This window comes from Dicentrarchus labrax, unplaced genomic scaffold, assembly GCF_905237075.1.
Source record: "Dicentrarchus labrax unplaced genomic scaffold, dlabrax2021, whole genome shotgun sequence".
Classification (NCBI taxonomy): domain Eukaryota; kingdom Metazoa; phylum Chordata; class Actinopteri; family Moronidae; genus Dicentrarchus; species Dicentrarchus labrax.
In genome coordinates this window covers 20,473,614-20,489,023 of record NW_026136715.1, presented here as the reverse complement: position 1 = coordinate 20,489,023, position 15,410 = coordinate 20,473,614, and the positions used below count along the sequence as shown (strand labels likewise).

Sequence of the window (15,410 nt, the reverse complement as noted above, 5' to 3'; positions counted from 1 at the left end):
CTGAACATGGCTTTTTATTTTATTTATTTTTTTACTTCTTGAGTCATTACTGCTTTTATTTGGCTCCTTGAAGAGTGACTGCACACAGGTGAGGCAGAGTGAAGAGCAACAAGGCTTACAAGCCAGACAGCTACATCACTGCAAGCATATGTTACAGTACTCATCATCACTCTGTTTTCTCTCAGTAAATCTCCCAACACGTAGATGTAGATCGGTAACACCTGATAACAACTGAAGAGAAAGCTGGCTGCATGTCAGCAGTTTAAGACTGATACGTTTGGAGTGGATACTAAAAGTCACACGGTATATACTCACATCCACATTATAGTACACACTGTACACACACACACACACACACACACAGTATCTTATTCACTATCTCTATCTCCCCTGCTTTCTTTTTTTCTCTTCTGCCCCATTTTCTCTCTCCTTCCCTCTCTCTCTAAAAATGTAGGTTAGCAGCTCTCCTTGAGACATTTTTGGAGATTGCTGGAGCCACATTAGCAGCAACTCCCAAAGGATGGCACTTCTTGGAAAGCCAAGACCAAGAGTCCCAACTGTAAATGTGAATATTCATCCGTCACTTTCAGTAAAGGTTGTGCTGCCACTTGAACATGTTCCTGTGGGTCCACTGGGAAATTCTTCCACAGAAAAATGCACTCCCATGGGGGGGGAAACACAGACATAAGTCTTATCCCGGGCTAAGTTGCATACAGCACATACAGTGGTGATTATTCATGACAAGGGAGAACAGTATGGTTCACAAGCTAATTGACTTCAGCAGTGTAATCAACCTCCATCATCCACCCTGTGAAACTGAGAAATGTCATACTGTTGGTCTATTTTGGTGGAGGAGTTCGATTTGTTTTGGGGGGGAAAGAATGGTTTGGGATTGGTTGCAAACTTTTTGTGTGTGTGTGGTTTTTTTTTAAGGAGTGTGTTATTTCTAAAGTATGTCCTCCCAGCAGAGGGAGCCTGAAGGTCTGTTTTTCCTCTGTGTTTGTTGGAAACAAAGACCTAAGCCAATCAGAAACCGGTTCGAGGAATTAAATCCGGGCTCCCTGTGGCCATGGTAACGGCTTTACCTTTGTGACAGCTGAGGAATGGAAATGGAAGAGAGGAGATGCTACATGGACTGTGGTGGTGCTTAGCAAACCTCTCAGAAAAGGTATAGATCCAACCTTAGTGACCCCGCTCCACTTGGACTGGCTCATATCAGCAGGGGGTGAGATTGGACCGGATTCAAACAACGTAAACAAGAGCACGAAGAGATAAGGGGAAGAATCATCAGTAGTAATGCACTGAAGCTGTGTGTACAAAAATAGAAAGAAAAACAGACTGATGAATTTACTCTGATGAAATGCGATTTAGAGGGTTACACGAAGGTTGCACGATATATAAGTTCAGAGTATAAGATCAGAGTGTGCTGTCTGGTGTGCTGAAAGTCTGGACGGAGGGAAGGAAAGGATGATGGACGGATGGCAGGTTAGGGAAGGGAGGGAGCGAGTGATGAGGGCAAGGAAAGGAATAGCACAGAAGAAAAGAGGGTTTTAATCTTTTTACATGCAATAGAAAGGTTTTTAAGAAAGGCATTTTGTTGCAGATTTGCAGCCGTATCAATGATCGAGGATCGATACTTGTTATGATTCAGTCATATAATAAAACACTTGTGCTGAAGTGATGGGTTCCTCAGGTTAAAGTGCAATAAAAGTTTGGCATTTCCCCTTTTACATGTCAGTTATATATATTTTGTTTTCTATATAACATCACAATTTGTTTTTATTCCAAGGAGCTCTTATATTTTTTCTTATGATCTAATATTTCTAGCTATCTCTACCAAATCCACAGCCACTTCTGTGGGTGTGGTCCTATTCTGGGTGTACAAATTGTGTCCCGCCTCTACTTACATGACTACATCCAATTGGCTGGTGTATACTAAGCCTCTACGCTGATTGGCCGAGCTTTCTGTCAATCAATGTCAAACGCTTACTGCTCACTAACCACGCCTCCTCACGCTTGCTAGAGCCAGCGGTTCATTCGTGCGTGTAGAGCTGTGGAGTACCTCGCCGGGAGGGAAGAAACGTGTTTTCAATCATTTTTTGCAGGCTTCTCTCGTTGTAATTAGCCGTCATACTGCTGGAATAACACCAAAAAAAGAGGTTTCGTCGGTACTTCGGGTTGTACTTAACGGCGGTGTGGCGCAACGCTGTAAACGCTGAGCTTAGGATCTGTCACCTGGCTGCAGCAGCTGACTTACTTGTGTCTTGAGGAGAGTGGAGTCGCTAGGCAGTTGCCAAAAGAAAACAGGCAGTTGCTAACAAGTAGTTAGCAGGTCAGCCAGTTAGCCTGCCAGCTAGCCACCTCTCGCTACTGCCACAGCAAGTCCCACCCTCACCAAGTGCGTGGACGTCGTAAAGAAGCTGCAGCGGTGAAGTCGAGTGCTTTTTCCTCTCAACTTAGCCAGCATCGCGCTACCGCTGGCGGGCAAGCTAAAGTAAAGCTCCCTATACGTTAGTTAGGTGACTCCGACGTACAAATTAATTGCTGGCTTTAACGTTGGACGAGTGTCTTCTGTGGAGGGATACGGTCGCTACACTGGCAAAGAGACTGGCTAAAAAGAAGAGGCGAAATAAGAGACAACAAGGAAGACACCGAGAAGGAGGGGACTGGCTAGTTTAGCCGGGGAGAAAGAATTTCACGTAAGTGACACCGTTTGGGTAACGTTAAGTTACGTTAGCTTAGCAAACGGCTTACCGGTCCTGTACAACTTGCTGTGCTTGCATGGCATCGGTTATCCAGCCAGCCACTTAGCTTTATCTGTGGCTTAACGCTAGCTCCTCCAGCCAGTGCGCCATACTATAGCGTAAGCTAACGACAGAGGCTTCCTTGAAGGTGGCACACTAGCTAGCAAGATAGCAAATGCCTGATGGGTTGGAAGTGAGACTGCACTTGAAACGCAGCTCGGCTACGATCTCTGCGCCCATTCCTGTACATCTAAGTGAGATGACTTCAGCTAGTGAAGTGGTAAGCTCGTCTGTTTGTTTGACCGAGCAGCACAGTCAACCAGTTGGGAGTATTAGCTACTTAGCTGCTTTGCTAGCTAGTTCCAGCCGGCCACCCACCCAAGTTAACAGTTCATTTTCTGACGATGGAAAGCAGCACTGTTGTCAAACCTAGCGAATGTCATTGGTTATCTGTTTCCCCCCATAAGAAATGTTAGGCTCCTATCTGTTTGGTGCAGCTGCGGGAACTGTGTGTTCCCTGGCACAACCCTAGATAAAGTGGCCGCTCAGTGACAATGTCACAGCCACACTTCATGTACGGAATTACACTACCTTGCTTATAAATGGCAGTGCAGTGTCTGTTCAGCTCTCTGACCTGATGGTTACTTCTTCAGTTATCCAGGCGGTCCCGGTACATTCCAGTTACCATTAAGAGCTGTCATCATCTTCCACTTAACATGTTCAGTCTGCACACAGTGTACTGTTAAAGTAAAAGTCAAAGTCAGCTGTGCAAATCAACAATTAGGCATTCCTTAATCACATCACAGCACAGTACTAAAATCACAAGTGACTTTGTTCCAAGTCCACTTCTGACTGCTTTTCTCTCCTTCTGCAGATAGATAGCAAACGCCGCCACTGAGCCACGCACAGCCATGAGTATTGAGATACCGGTGGGGTTGACAGAACTGCTGCAGGGCTACACTGTGGAGGTGCTGCGACAAAGGCCGTCAGACCTGGTGGATTTTGCAGTACAGTACTTCACCCGTTTGCGGGACACCAGAAGTCAGGATGGGGCCAGTGCTGGTGGAAAGACAGGGAAAGGAGTGATGTTTGATGGGGAGCCAATGCAAACAGAGTCCAACGGAGAGGATGACGAAGATGATGATTCTGACTTTGAGCGTAAGTTGATGTTTTGTTGTTGTGATTGTCTGCTGTTGCGTTGAGCAGCGAGTGAGATGGCACAGAGTGAAAACAAGCGTATGTATGTGTTTAGAAAGTGAAGGTGAAACTTGAAGACTTGTCACTGATGTAGTCAGAATCTTTCTCATCTCTCCCTTAGAGACAGATTTCTTTCTTTACATACACACACTTACACCTAGAAAATCCCATTGAGCAGACAGTTGAGCTAGGCAGCCCTCATCTGCCACTCATTTAATCTAGGTCTTCTCCTTTCTCATTATCTGCCTGTCTAAAAGGGTCTAAAAGAATATATATGTTTTAATTTGAACTATCAAATTTCAAGGCCTTTAAAGGTTTCATTTGAAAAAAAATTGTTTCAGAAAAAGACTAGACAGACCTTCGTTCCTGTTGATACTGGTACTATTTTAAGAAGATATGGTTTGAAAGCTAAGACTGTGCTACCAGAAACTGAAATAGGTCCACACATACATGTCTTTTCTGAGCCATAGTATAAGGGTTTAAATTCAAGAGTTCATGAACTATGTAACTATATATATGCTTTGTAGCTCTAACTATCATAGTTAAGTAAAAGTGATGCCATGTCTTTTTCACATAAATCCCCTGTGTTTGACTGACTGGCAGAAGATGTAAGCGGCTCCATAGCTGAGTTCTCCACTGTGCTGCTGAGAGCAGCATGGCCTAGATCACATCAGTGTGCTCTGAAGCTGTTACCTTGTGAATGGGGGTTCTGTGTTTTCTCAATGAGTTTATCCATTGTAACGATCTGTGAATCTGTCATAGGTGTAGCTTCTAAAATTCACTGATGTACTGGTAAAAATTTTTTTAAGATAATGACAGAATTCCAGGTTTTTTTTTGTGTGTGTGGAAATGCCAAAAGCCAGTCCTAAGAGTGTTTATGGCTCGCCGTTTCTTTGCTGTCAGTATCATTGGTGGAGTATAGCATCTAGGCCTGCTGTGTAAAATAGTAAACAGCCTTGTGAATTTTGGTATTTGTCTTATTTCCTGCAACTTGGACAGTATTCTTTATTTTAAACTTTAGTTTTTGTTTTACTCAGTTTGATAAGTTAACCATATTTATTGTGCCCCATATACAAATGTTCATCTCTGCTGAAAGTACTATTGGCCAACCTTGTAGACTGGTACAAGCTGGCTCAGGGTAAAAGGGGGATTACAGATTCTGTTTCTATGCGCATACAAGTGGGGTTTGGCTGCTGTCAAACAGCTGTGACCTCAGTTGAGGAAGCGCTGTGTATGTGTGTGCACATTTTATGTCTTTGTGTGTATGCGTACGTGCATGCTTATGAAGGCGAACAGATGTGTTATGACTTGATTTTACGCCCGTTCAAATTCCAGCCTAGTGACGGCATGAAGCAATTCTTCCTAGTACATTCTGATTAGCGATCAGTTGTTAAGCATTGTCCACACCTCATCCAAGGTGGCAATAAAGGACAGGGAGCTGATACTGTTGTGCTCTAAGGTAGAAGTTTTGACCTCAGTGCTGTGGGTCACACACATGACTTCCATGACAGTAGATTATCCAGCCAGGCTTGTGTACACTGCCCCCAAGGGACATTCATTTCTGTGGGGAACAACACAAGCCTGTATAATGAAAGACATCATGTGCTCTTTCCTGACCACTGTTGTAGCCTATAGGTATAAAGAGTACTATAGTGCTACTAGTTCAACGGCACATGGTCCAAAACAGTCTTGTGAAGAAAACACCAAAATAACTTTTTAAACTCGGGATTGCAAAGCAGGGATGGATATTCTTAGTTATTTCCACAGATGACACATTCCCAACCTGGTTGTAATAGTTTCAACCTTTGCAAACTAAACAATCTCCAGACAATAAGACACACATTACAGGCACAGTACTTGGACCTATAATGCTAGAATACAAAGGGCATTCCTCTGTATGCAACTTAGTGAAGCATATCAGTAGTACAGTTTTATTGGGTGTTCTGGTGCCCTATAGTTTTAAGATGCTGACCATGTAATAACAACCTCCCTGATTCGAGTACGGTCTGGGCCATGTGTTGGATGTTATCTCAATTCTGCTCTCAGCTGTCTACTGTACACTATCAGTAAAAAAAATACCCAGTGTTCAAAAAAAGAAAACTTGGTTTCAAATGATAAAATATTGTTTTACATGTCATGTCAGATTTCTAGCACTGACATTGAGTACATTCTCCAAGATCTGATTTTGGCACACTCTTTTAGAGGTTTGAAAAGTATTTCAGCTGAGGACTTACGAGAACCTTTTTAGAGTACATCATATTAAAACAAAGTGCTGCTTTGTCATGCGGGGACCCACTAGAAGTAGGCCAATGCCTCATTTTGGATTTTGATCCCTTGATTAAGAAAAATGGCTATTATTTGACCTGTTGTTATTATTAAGTCTAAATTTGTTTTAAATTCTAGAGAGCTTCAAGGTGAAATGCTAGTTTTGTAACATGAACATGATCTTTATCTGTTGAATGTAAAAATTCTTGACACTCTTGTTATTGTCTTTTATCAGGCTACTTACAGTTATGATGATTCACCAGTGTGCTCTTAACCTTTCCTTTGCGCTGCAGGAAATCACTGTGTGTGAGTGTTCCGGCTAAATGCCGAAAATGTAAATGTGTTAGATAGCCTGTAATGTGTTCCCATGGATTGTACAGTATACTATACTAAAACATGACGTCCTATTTTATGTGCTTTGTTTTCCTAACTCTTACTGCCTAAATCCACAACAGGATCACGACACAGGCCTAAGCTTCTTAACAAAAGAAGATATTGTTTTGAATACAAACTGTTGTACCTCCATCATAAATAGTGATGTCAGGCGATTTTTAAGTAACCCTTTCTGTGTAGGCTGAGCTTCAGTTAAGAAATGGTACATTGACGGATAGAAATAAACGTTTAATTCAGAGCTGCTGTATTTTGCTGAACAATTGACTTAGAGATTAAATGATGGCCTCTGCTAGAAATTTAGTAATAAATCTAGTTGATTAAAATAAGTGCTCTAAATATCAGGCTAACCTGCTGTCTTCTTTAAACTTAAACTTACCGGTTAAATCCAGGTAAAATGTGTGACCTTTCCATTTTAGTCAGCATTTACTTGAAGTACAGAGGTAGATAAAGCTACGAACAGGCTTTATGCAAAAAAAATAGGTGCAATACAAATATGTGTCCTAAAATGTGTATGTTTTTTTTCTTTTTCAAGTTGGCCAGTATACTGTCAGTCTGGCAGTGCGTGTATACTGAGAGAAACAGGAGGGGAAAAATGGATGCCTCTGTGACTGGAATGAGTGGGGCTTTTTATTAAAAGATAGATGGAGGGACAGATAAGTCCCAGGGATGATAATGGAAGTGAATTAAATGTGTTTTTATAAGAAAGACAGCAGGGATAGAGCAGAGGCTATATGAAAAAGTGATTGAGAGAGAGAGGCTGAGAGTCTTTTAGAAATAAAAATCAGCTCATACTAACTCAACATAACAAAGCTTTGTAGCTAGATTACCTGGATACATGACTACATAACAGACTTTAAGCTTAGCTCTTATTCGTCCTGGAGTGGAGTGCAGTTTTCACCACAGATGAATGGAAAATGTTTCACTGAACTTTGGAAGATTTACCCCCAGAATGCTTTAATTTGACCAGTATTTTCAAAATCTTACCTAGGTGTGTTGTGTTGATTATTTATAAGTGCTGGTATTTTGAAAGCAGATGTCTTGGGAAGATGCATAACATCAACAGAAACCAGCCAAGTGTTTCTTTTTCACGCAGCAGCCCTCTTGCACCAGTAAGTGCATATTTTCCCAGATTGACTGAAAGTTGTTCTGTTCATGTTCACTGCCTGATGAACACAACCAAACCAACTATAACATTGAAGAGATGCTATGATACATAGGCAACTTTCCAAGCAGGGTGTCTACAAGTCCTAGATACATTTTAAAATGTAAACTAGGTTTAAGGCCTTAAATGATCTGATATACAGTACAATATAGGGGATATACACCATTTAATTCAGTTGCTGTGGTTTTTAGGTGTAAGGCTGTCTGGTGAATCAATCCACCATCTGTTCTTTTCATAACTTTTTTCAGTGATTAAAAAATTTTGTTTTTTTATCTCAAGTAAATTGAAGAAAGTTGTTATCCACATATCCTCAGTCTTAATTGCCTCTGTACGTGTCTTTAGGTACTAAAGAGAACATACAGGAAACATCTGTCTTCTTTACTTTACACTAAAATATACTTAGTTTTATATTACTCTTGTTGATTTAAACATTTTTGAGAAACCAGTGGGTTTACTTGTGTCCACCATTATCAACGTGTGCATCGGTCGATGACCTATCAAGTGTTACTTATAGTTTCCGTGTCCACGAGGGTCTACCCATGTTTGTGAGGGTCCGTGCGTGGCTCCAAATTTATAAGTCTGCGTAGACCACATGCGTCAACAAACATGTGAGTACGTCCGTGTAACACAGACCACAATGTGTTTGTGTGTGGAGCAGATTAATATGTTTGGTTGTTGTTGAGCCCGGGGTCAATGTGGCTCGGGGCAAGAACACGCATAACACGGTGAAATTCTGCCTCTCTGACCTCTCTCTGTGTCCTGCCTTGCTCTGTAACCGCTCATCGCTCCTCTCTTCGTTTGTTTCTGTCACCCTGACTCCCTCTCCCTGCCCCTCCCTTTACCCCCTGATGTTTTGCCTCTCACTGTCATTTCTCTCACTGATTTACCCTTTACCATACCAGTAAAGTAATGATTAGGCTGCATGTTTAGTAGAAGCAATAACTTATGACTGGCATAATAGATAAAGGGCAAAGAGATTTTTTCTTTTCTGGTCTGTTCTCATTGCATCCTATTCTATTCGAATTCACACGTGCGTCGTTCTTTACTCAAATCAGATTTTGTTCTGTGACATTTTCCTTTCAGTTGTGTGTGATGAATGGACATTACACGGAGCCCCTGTAGGAGCAGGTAATTAATGCAATAAGCAGAGCTGACATGTCTGTATTCAAGGGAGAGGTAGTACATGCATGCACATTGTGTGTGTGTTTGTGTGTGTGGCAGGTCTCAGTGCAGTGTGCAAGTGTGGCAGGTCTCAGTGCAGTGTGCAACAGGTGACCTGATTAGCAGGCTGCAGTGTGTGTCCAGTGTGCTTTTATCCTGCGGGCAAATCTAATGCAGCCTAGCATCCCTACACAGACCTGCTGGACAGGCTGACTGACGGCACTAAGTGGAAAAGCCCTCAGACGTCTCATGCTACTCAGTCTGGCTTTCTGACTGTTTTTTAATACAGTACCTGTCTGTCTCCCTGACTTATCCTTTTAGATCTTGTCTTTCTTTCTCTCTGCCTGCCCATTTATTTTTATCAACACACATTCTGGCTCTGTGCCCATTTGACTGTCTTGCCTGTATGTCTGTTTTCTGAGCTTGCTCTCTGTCCTGCTGTGTGTGTCTCCTTTTCCTTACATTTTTTTATCTGTTAAGTACATGTATGTTTATTTTCTCTACCTGTTGATCATCCTCTTTATTTTACAGTTAGTCTCATTGTCTTTCTGTTTTTCCCGTCATTTCTTTGAAAGCCAGTCTGCTGGTTTGTCTACCTTCCTGCCTACCTGCCCTGTCATCTTTTGCCTTTCTTATCTTTTTGAGTCTCTTTGAATTTCTCTGTAATCTTATTCCTTATCGCTCTGTTTCTCTGTATACCTGTTTCTCCACCTCCTTTGTCTTTTTTTTCTCTACATGTATATCTGTCAGCATATTTCTTTACATGACTCTATGTTCTTTGTGTAATTTTCTTTCTGTGTCTATATCAGTTTATTATAAGACAAGTGTTAGAAAAACAGCAGCAAAACACAGTTGAAACAGTGCAACACAGCAAATGAGGAAATCTGTTTGGCAATTCATAGGTCACAGTTTAAGTCACAAAGACACACACTTTAAGTCCTGTGCAAATTAGGCAAAGTGTGTGTCCACCTATAGCCGTCTTAATCTTTATCTTCATGTAAGGTGGCGTGTCTGTGCATCCTCTAGGACATGTTTGTGGTTGACAAAGAAACATAAACAGAGAACCATATTTTGTTTGTTTGTCATTAGGATCCTATTAGAATGCTATAGTGGCAAGCTGGTCTTCTTTTGCAAGAATACAGAGACAGAACCGGACAAAAGGAAAAACAAAAATCAGTATAGATATCTGAGCCAAGAAATAACAAATTGAAATGGAAAAAACTAAACAAAAGGGAGGACAAAACTCATCATAAGAAAGGAGAAATGACAGGTGAGGCAGGGACAGAGCAGGCTGTGGTACAACCTGGTTTGCTTGCATTTGCTGATAGACATCATTTGAACTTTGGTACTTCCTCATTCTCTGTCCTCAAGCCATCTTTAGTGGCATAGCAGAAAAATTAGGAAATGGAGGGGGTTGGCAGGCCTTTAGTCAGTGACTGTACATCCTAATCCGCTATCCCTGTTTGGAGTTCACGTGCCCCCTTTCTCCAACACACACTGTCCTCTATGTCATAATGTTGCCTGACCACTGCCTCACCATTCCTTGTAAAGCCTTCACTGACGTACCACCTATTGAACCAGGCGATTGTCTGAATGACTGTCTCAAAACATAACCCAAAACATTTATGTATATTTTTAAACCTCCTACTCCGAGTCATCTAGATTAGAGTAGATGTGTTACGCTTCCTTTCTCTCTTTATGTTGTTATTGTGATTTTACAAGCCATTATGTAACCTCTCACCTCTGACTGCATTGCTAGTAGGCAAGAACAGGGACAGGGGATAAAAGCCACATGTCCCAAAAATAAAACATTACTGGTCATATCTGACAGTGAAATAGTTTGGGAAAATGTGAGGAGTCAGAGTGCACAATATTTGAGGAGAAACCTGAATTCAATACTACATTCAGGTGGACATCTGCAACAAAGCATTTTGCATCAAAGCCTTGTACAAGTGGGTGATGTTTAAAGACAAACACTCAGTGGCCATGGACCTAAATTGAGCCCTGTTCCTCTTTGTACAGAGAGAGAGGGAGAGGAGGGAGTGAAAAAACAGAGGCGCATTTGTGGGTGGGGATTGAGGGAGAGGAGGGAGGACGATGGTTGGCAGTGGAAGATGTTCTTTTAAAGAAAATTCAGTATTTTAAAACTGGATATCAGCATATCGGCTATTACTAATTTGAACTTTTGTTTCAGTCAATAAATTCAGATACAACAGAGGCTTTTTGCATTTTAGTATTTTATTCAAATATAATATAATGAAAATAATATATTTTATTCCATTGCTGATTTGATTCCTGCATTAAATTAAATACTTACAGAAGATAAGACTATAAAAATGCAAATTCCACCGTTGGCCAGATATTGCCTCACATTGGGCTGAAATAATACTGTGACAATACTGGTACTGGAAGTAACTCCCATGTGTTGGTGCTTCCCTCAGGAGAGACGTGGGAGTACACTTGGGTTGAAGAGAGAAGGGCATGGGATAGGAACAAAGTTAGGGAGGGAGATATACACATGAAGAGAGAATCAATTAAAAGAAACACAAAACAATAAGACAGAGAAGGAGGGGGATGAGCTGGGTTGAAAGTGGTCAAATTACAGAGGATGTGGGAATCAGTCCACAGGCGATCAATGTTGTGACAGGCTCCACATTAGTAACGGGGACTTGAGAAGAGAGTTTAAGATCCTCAGTCATTCCCGACAAGCAAACAGATTTCTTTTTTCTCTAAACTATCCTTTTTTACAAATGGCATCGAGTTATTAGTTTTGATTTCACATCCACCAGCCACAACAATATTGTAGTATTAACCCTATTAGGGTGACACTTAAGCCCAAGTAAGGAAATATTTTGTGTTTGCGGTTTCACAGCGTTAAGCCACACATCCGGCAGTCTAACTGTTTTACAATGCATGCCAGAGATGTCCCCTTGCGAAAACACACATCCCTCCATATATCTTCCATTGTTTTGTCATTTACAAGCACTCTTTGCCATTATTTAATTCTCTACAAACATGCTTCCTGTGTGGCCATTTTCCAAGTTTTGTGTCTTTTCTTGGGGCAACCATCTTTAAACTCCGGCTCCCAGATGAATCTACTCATGTATATGCTGTTTTTTAAAAAGCAGCTTGGAGCAGTGGTTTTGCATAATTTGCATGAAGGGTAAACCACAGTAGAAAAAAAATGATTGCAACATAAGTTTGAAGCTTAATACTGGAGGAAACTGAGATGTTGTAATGTAATGTAATGTGGAGATGGTGGCCTTATTTATCAGGCTATGCTCATGAGCATGAATATGAATGGAATAGTTCTTTAAGAAAACCATACAGCTTCCAAATAGGTCTGTTTGGAATAAGATAAATAGTTGGATCATTGCAGGCAGTGTAAATATAGTCAGTGATTGGATTTACATGTATCAGCGCTATATCCTGCTTTATCAAGCCACCAGATCTTTTTAAATTAAACAATGGTTGGTTACTCAACATCATGGCTCTAGGAGTAGATAAACTTGCCACCCACAGTTCTTATTTGTCAGTGTTTCCCAACCTAGCAATGGGAGATAAGAGTGAATTGGCCAAGGTTTCGAGACTTTTTTTTTTTTACACAATTTTTCAACCCTAAACTTGCACTAGAAAAGCTGGTGAAGAAAGGTCACCGTAACGCGTTCGATTTGTCCTCCATTATGGGGTTGGTTGCATGAGTCATGAGTGACAGAAAGACAAAACATGATCTGTCTTTCTCTTTCACAGTTTTTTTCCCCCAATTCAGCCTTCAGACACGTTTAGATCTCAACCGTTCCAAAGCATTGACAACCATATCTTTGTATTTAATCTGTCTTTCAGTCTGTTGTCATATGTCAGGGATCACTCTCTTATCCTACTTCCTCTGAACCTACTCTCTCCTCCTCTCAATCCCCATCACCCTCACTCTGCATGTGTCAGTCTCGATGTACAGGTCCAATCTCATTAGACAAGATGGCTTAGAGAGAGAGAGAAGGGGTTATAAGGGCGGTTTAGCAGAACCGTCTTTGGCACGGTAAGAAAGAGAGATTTAACAGGGGGGAGACGTGTAGAAAAAGAAGAGAAACTTGAATGAGAAGAGACTGAATGAGAGAGAAACTATGGGGTTAGAGCCAACATGAAATACCAGCCAAACGCTGTTAATTTTGACTTTGACTGCTGGTTTTGTCTAGCCTTTCAGCCACTTTGGCAGACAGGATCTAGATATTGTCAAGAGGTATTCCAAAAACTATGTTTGTCTTGTAAACTGTGAAAAGTGGCTGTTCATTTTTGGAATCTTTCCTAACGTGCTTGGATACCCACTCGTTTACTTCAAAGAGTTAACGAGAGACATGCAGGCAGATAGACAGGTGAGAAGACGCGCCCCAGGTGGATAGGTTGGTTGGAGGTTTGTCAAACTTGCAGGCACTGAAAATGAATCGGCCAGCCAGTTACTCACACCAACTGCGGTTATCACTGTGTCCCTCAAGTGTCTGCACAGCAAAACATGACTATGCATTGGATTTATGTGTGAAGGAAAAAATTTAATTGATTAATTCCAATTAAGTACTTTAGAGATTTCTAGAAAACCAGCCTTGTGAAGCAGACTGAATCCCAGGATGGAGAGATGAATTGCATGAAGGTGACAATGGCCTGGTTCTGGTGTGGTATGTGATGACAGACTTTTTATAAAAGGAAACTTCCCATGCCCAGCCAACAGCAGTCAGGTGCTGGTAGGTCGCAGGACTGTGCAGTTAAAATCAAAATTAATTTAGGTTGTATCTTTTAAAAAAGATGTCTGGAAAATGATTCTATCTTTAAAAAGTCTAAACATTTTGGCTTTAATGGGATTTAATTTGATTTCATGTCTGCAATATGTTGAGATATATGTCTCATACTTGGGGAATGGTGATTCATTCGTTGCACTTTTTGACGTCACCTGTCAAGAGTAACCTTAGACCAGGGCAATAAATGAACTTTGACCTGTGACTGTGTTGCGAAACAAAAGCGCATCCAAGCCCCATCTCGTACGCGTTTTAGAAAAGGGATGATGGTTGGTTACCTGCCAAATTGGCTGTTAGAGCAGACAGCTGAACAGACAAAGACCAGCATGTCGCTGGTGGTTGTATCACACCCTGCCTCAGATATCATGTTAACTCGATGACTGAATAGTCGAGCACACATGTAAAAAAACAAAATTGCTGTAAAACACTGCAACTAGTACACATGGTTTAGGCCAAATGGATCTGGATCCTTGTATGGCCTACAATATGGCCTATTTTTTTCAACAAATGTTATTAAAATGTGTCTGTAATTTGTTTGAGATGTCATGCTAAATACACACTAACATGAAAATGTTTCTCTTCTCATTGAATGTCAGATAATGTGGGTTAGATTGGGATGGACATAGCGGTGGTCTTTTCTTGCAGTTGATGATGGATCCCAAAAACCCACCAGCAGTTTTCACTATTTACCAGCCAGTGAAAAGGCAAAAAAAACCTACCTTTTAAAGAAGATTGTGGGTTTAACATAGTGCCCTAAACTGGCACAGCCATGGTCACCATAGAAACCACTGACATTGAAACTATTCTCAGCCAATTGCTGCTGGAAGTGACAGTGATGGGCAGTGGCCTCGCTTAATCATTATTCAGATAAAGAAAGTTGGGAGGTCACTCGTAGTTCACAGCCCCCCCACGCTCTTTAAGAAGTATCTTTATCAGTATATTTGCATAGCCTTGATATGACAGACTTTCATATCGCCGTTCTGATAATGTCTGTTTGTGTAACCCTCTTATTATTTTTATATATATATATATATAGAGAGAGAGAGAGAGAGAGAGAGAGAGAGAGAGAGAGAGAGAGAGACTTTTTTTTGTATATTTATAGTTGTATATTGTATAAACTGCTTCATCTTCCTGTACTAGACTAGTTACTTAAAACCTAATTAACATGACACACACAAAGTTTGACCTGCTGACCAGACTGAAGTACCGGGCAAAGGGTTACTGTTTTGTCTTTTATGGCTGCAGTCAGATTTAAAGTAAGCATACAAGTGTACATTCTTAGTTTCCATGCGCAGCAAGTGGTGCTCACAAACTCCAAGTCAAATAGTATTGCATTTAATGACCTAACTCTAAACACGGGCTTGAGAATGTGGACGTTTGGAGTTCTTTTGTGACTGTAAATGGTCACGTAATGGCAGACCAGATTGGCCTTGTTTACGTTACACCCCAGTGGTTTGATGGCAGCGTGTTGTGCTCTCCTACCCGCAGGCTGGCCGCTAATGTTATTCTGCAGTTTTACGTTTTTACCACCACACAGGACTTCATGCTGATATTGTGAAGTACTGGGTGTTAATGCCATTCAGTTTCTAGCCTGTGCGTTTGTAAAATCTTTAACCCAGGGAAGCAATGTGAATAAGTTGGGCCTCATCCTGGGGATATGAAAACATTGCTGTCCTTGTCAGTGGAGCCCCAGATATTGGGGCC

General features: G+C 41.2%; 1 protein-coding gene across 2 annotated transcripts in view; it reads left to right on the top strand.

Moving 5' to 3' along the window:
• Positions 1-2,018: 2,018 nt before the first annotated feature.
• Positions 2,019-15,410, top strand: part of prkar2aa (protein kinase, cAMP-dependent, regulatory, type II, alpha A) — a 43,245-nt gene continuing 29,853 nt past the window's right edge. Inside the window, exons 1-2 of one of the 2 annotated variants that reach the window (XM_051424500.1) lie at positions 2,019-2,699; positions 3,623-3,902. In XM_051424500.1, coding sequence (XP_051280460.1) covers positions 3,656-3,902 — 247 coding nt within the window. In that variant the 5' untranslated portion in view covers positions 2,019-2,699; positions 3,623-3,655. Of the gene's footprint in view, positions 2,700-3,618; positions 3,903-15,410 lie in introns of both variants that reach the window. The other variant, XM_051424499.1, reaches the window with a different exon arrangement.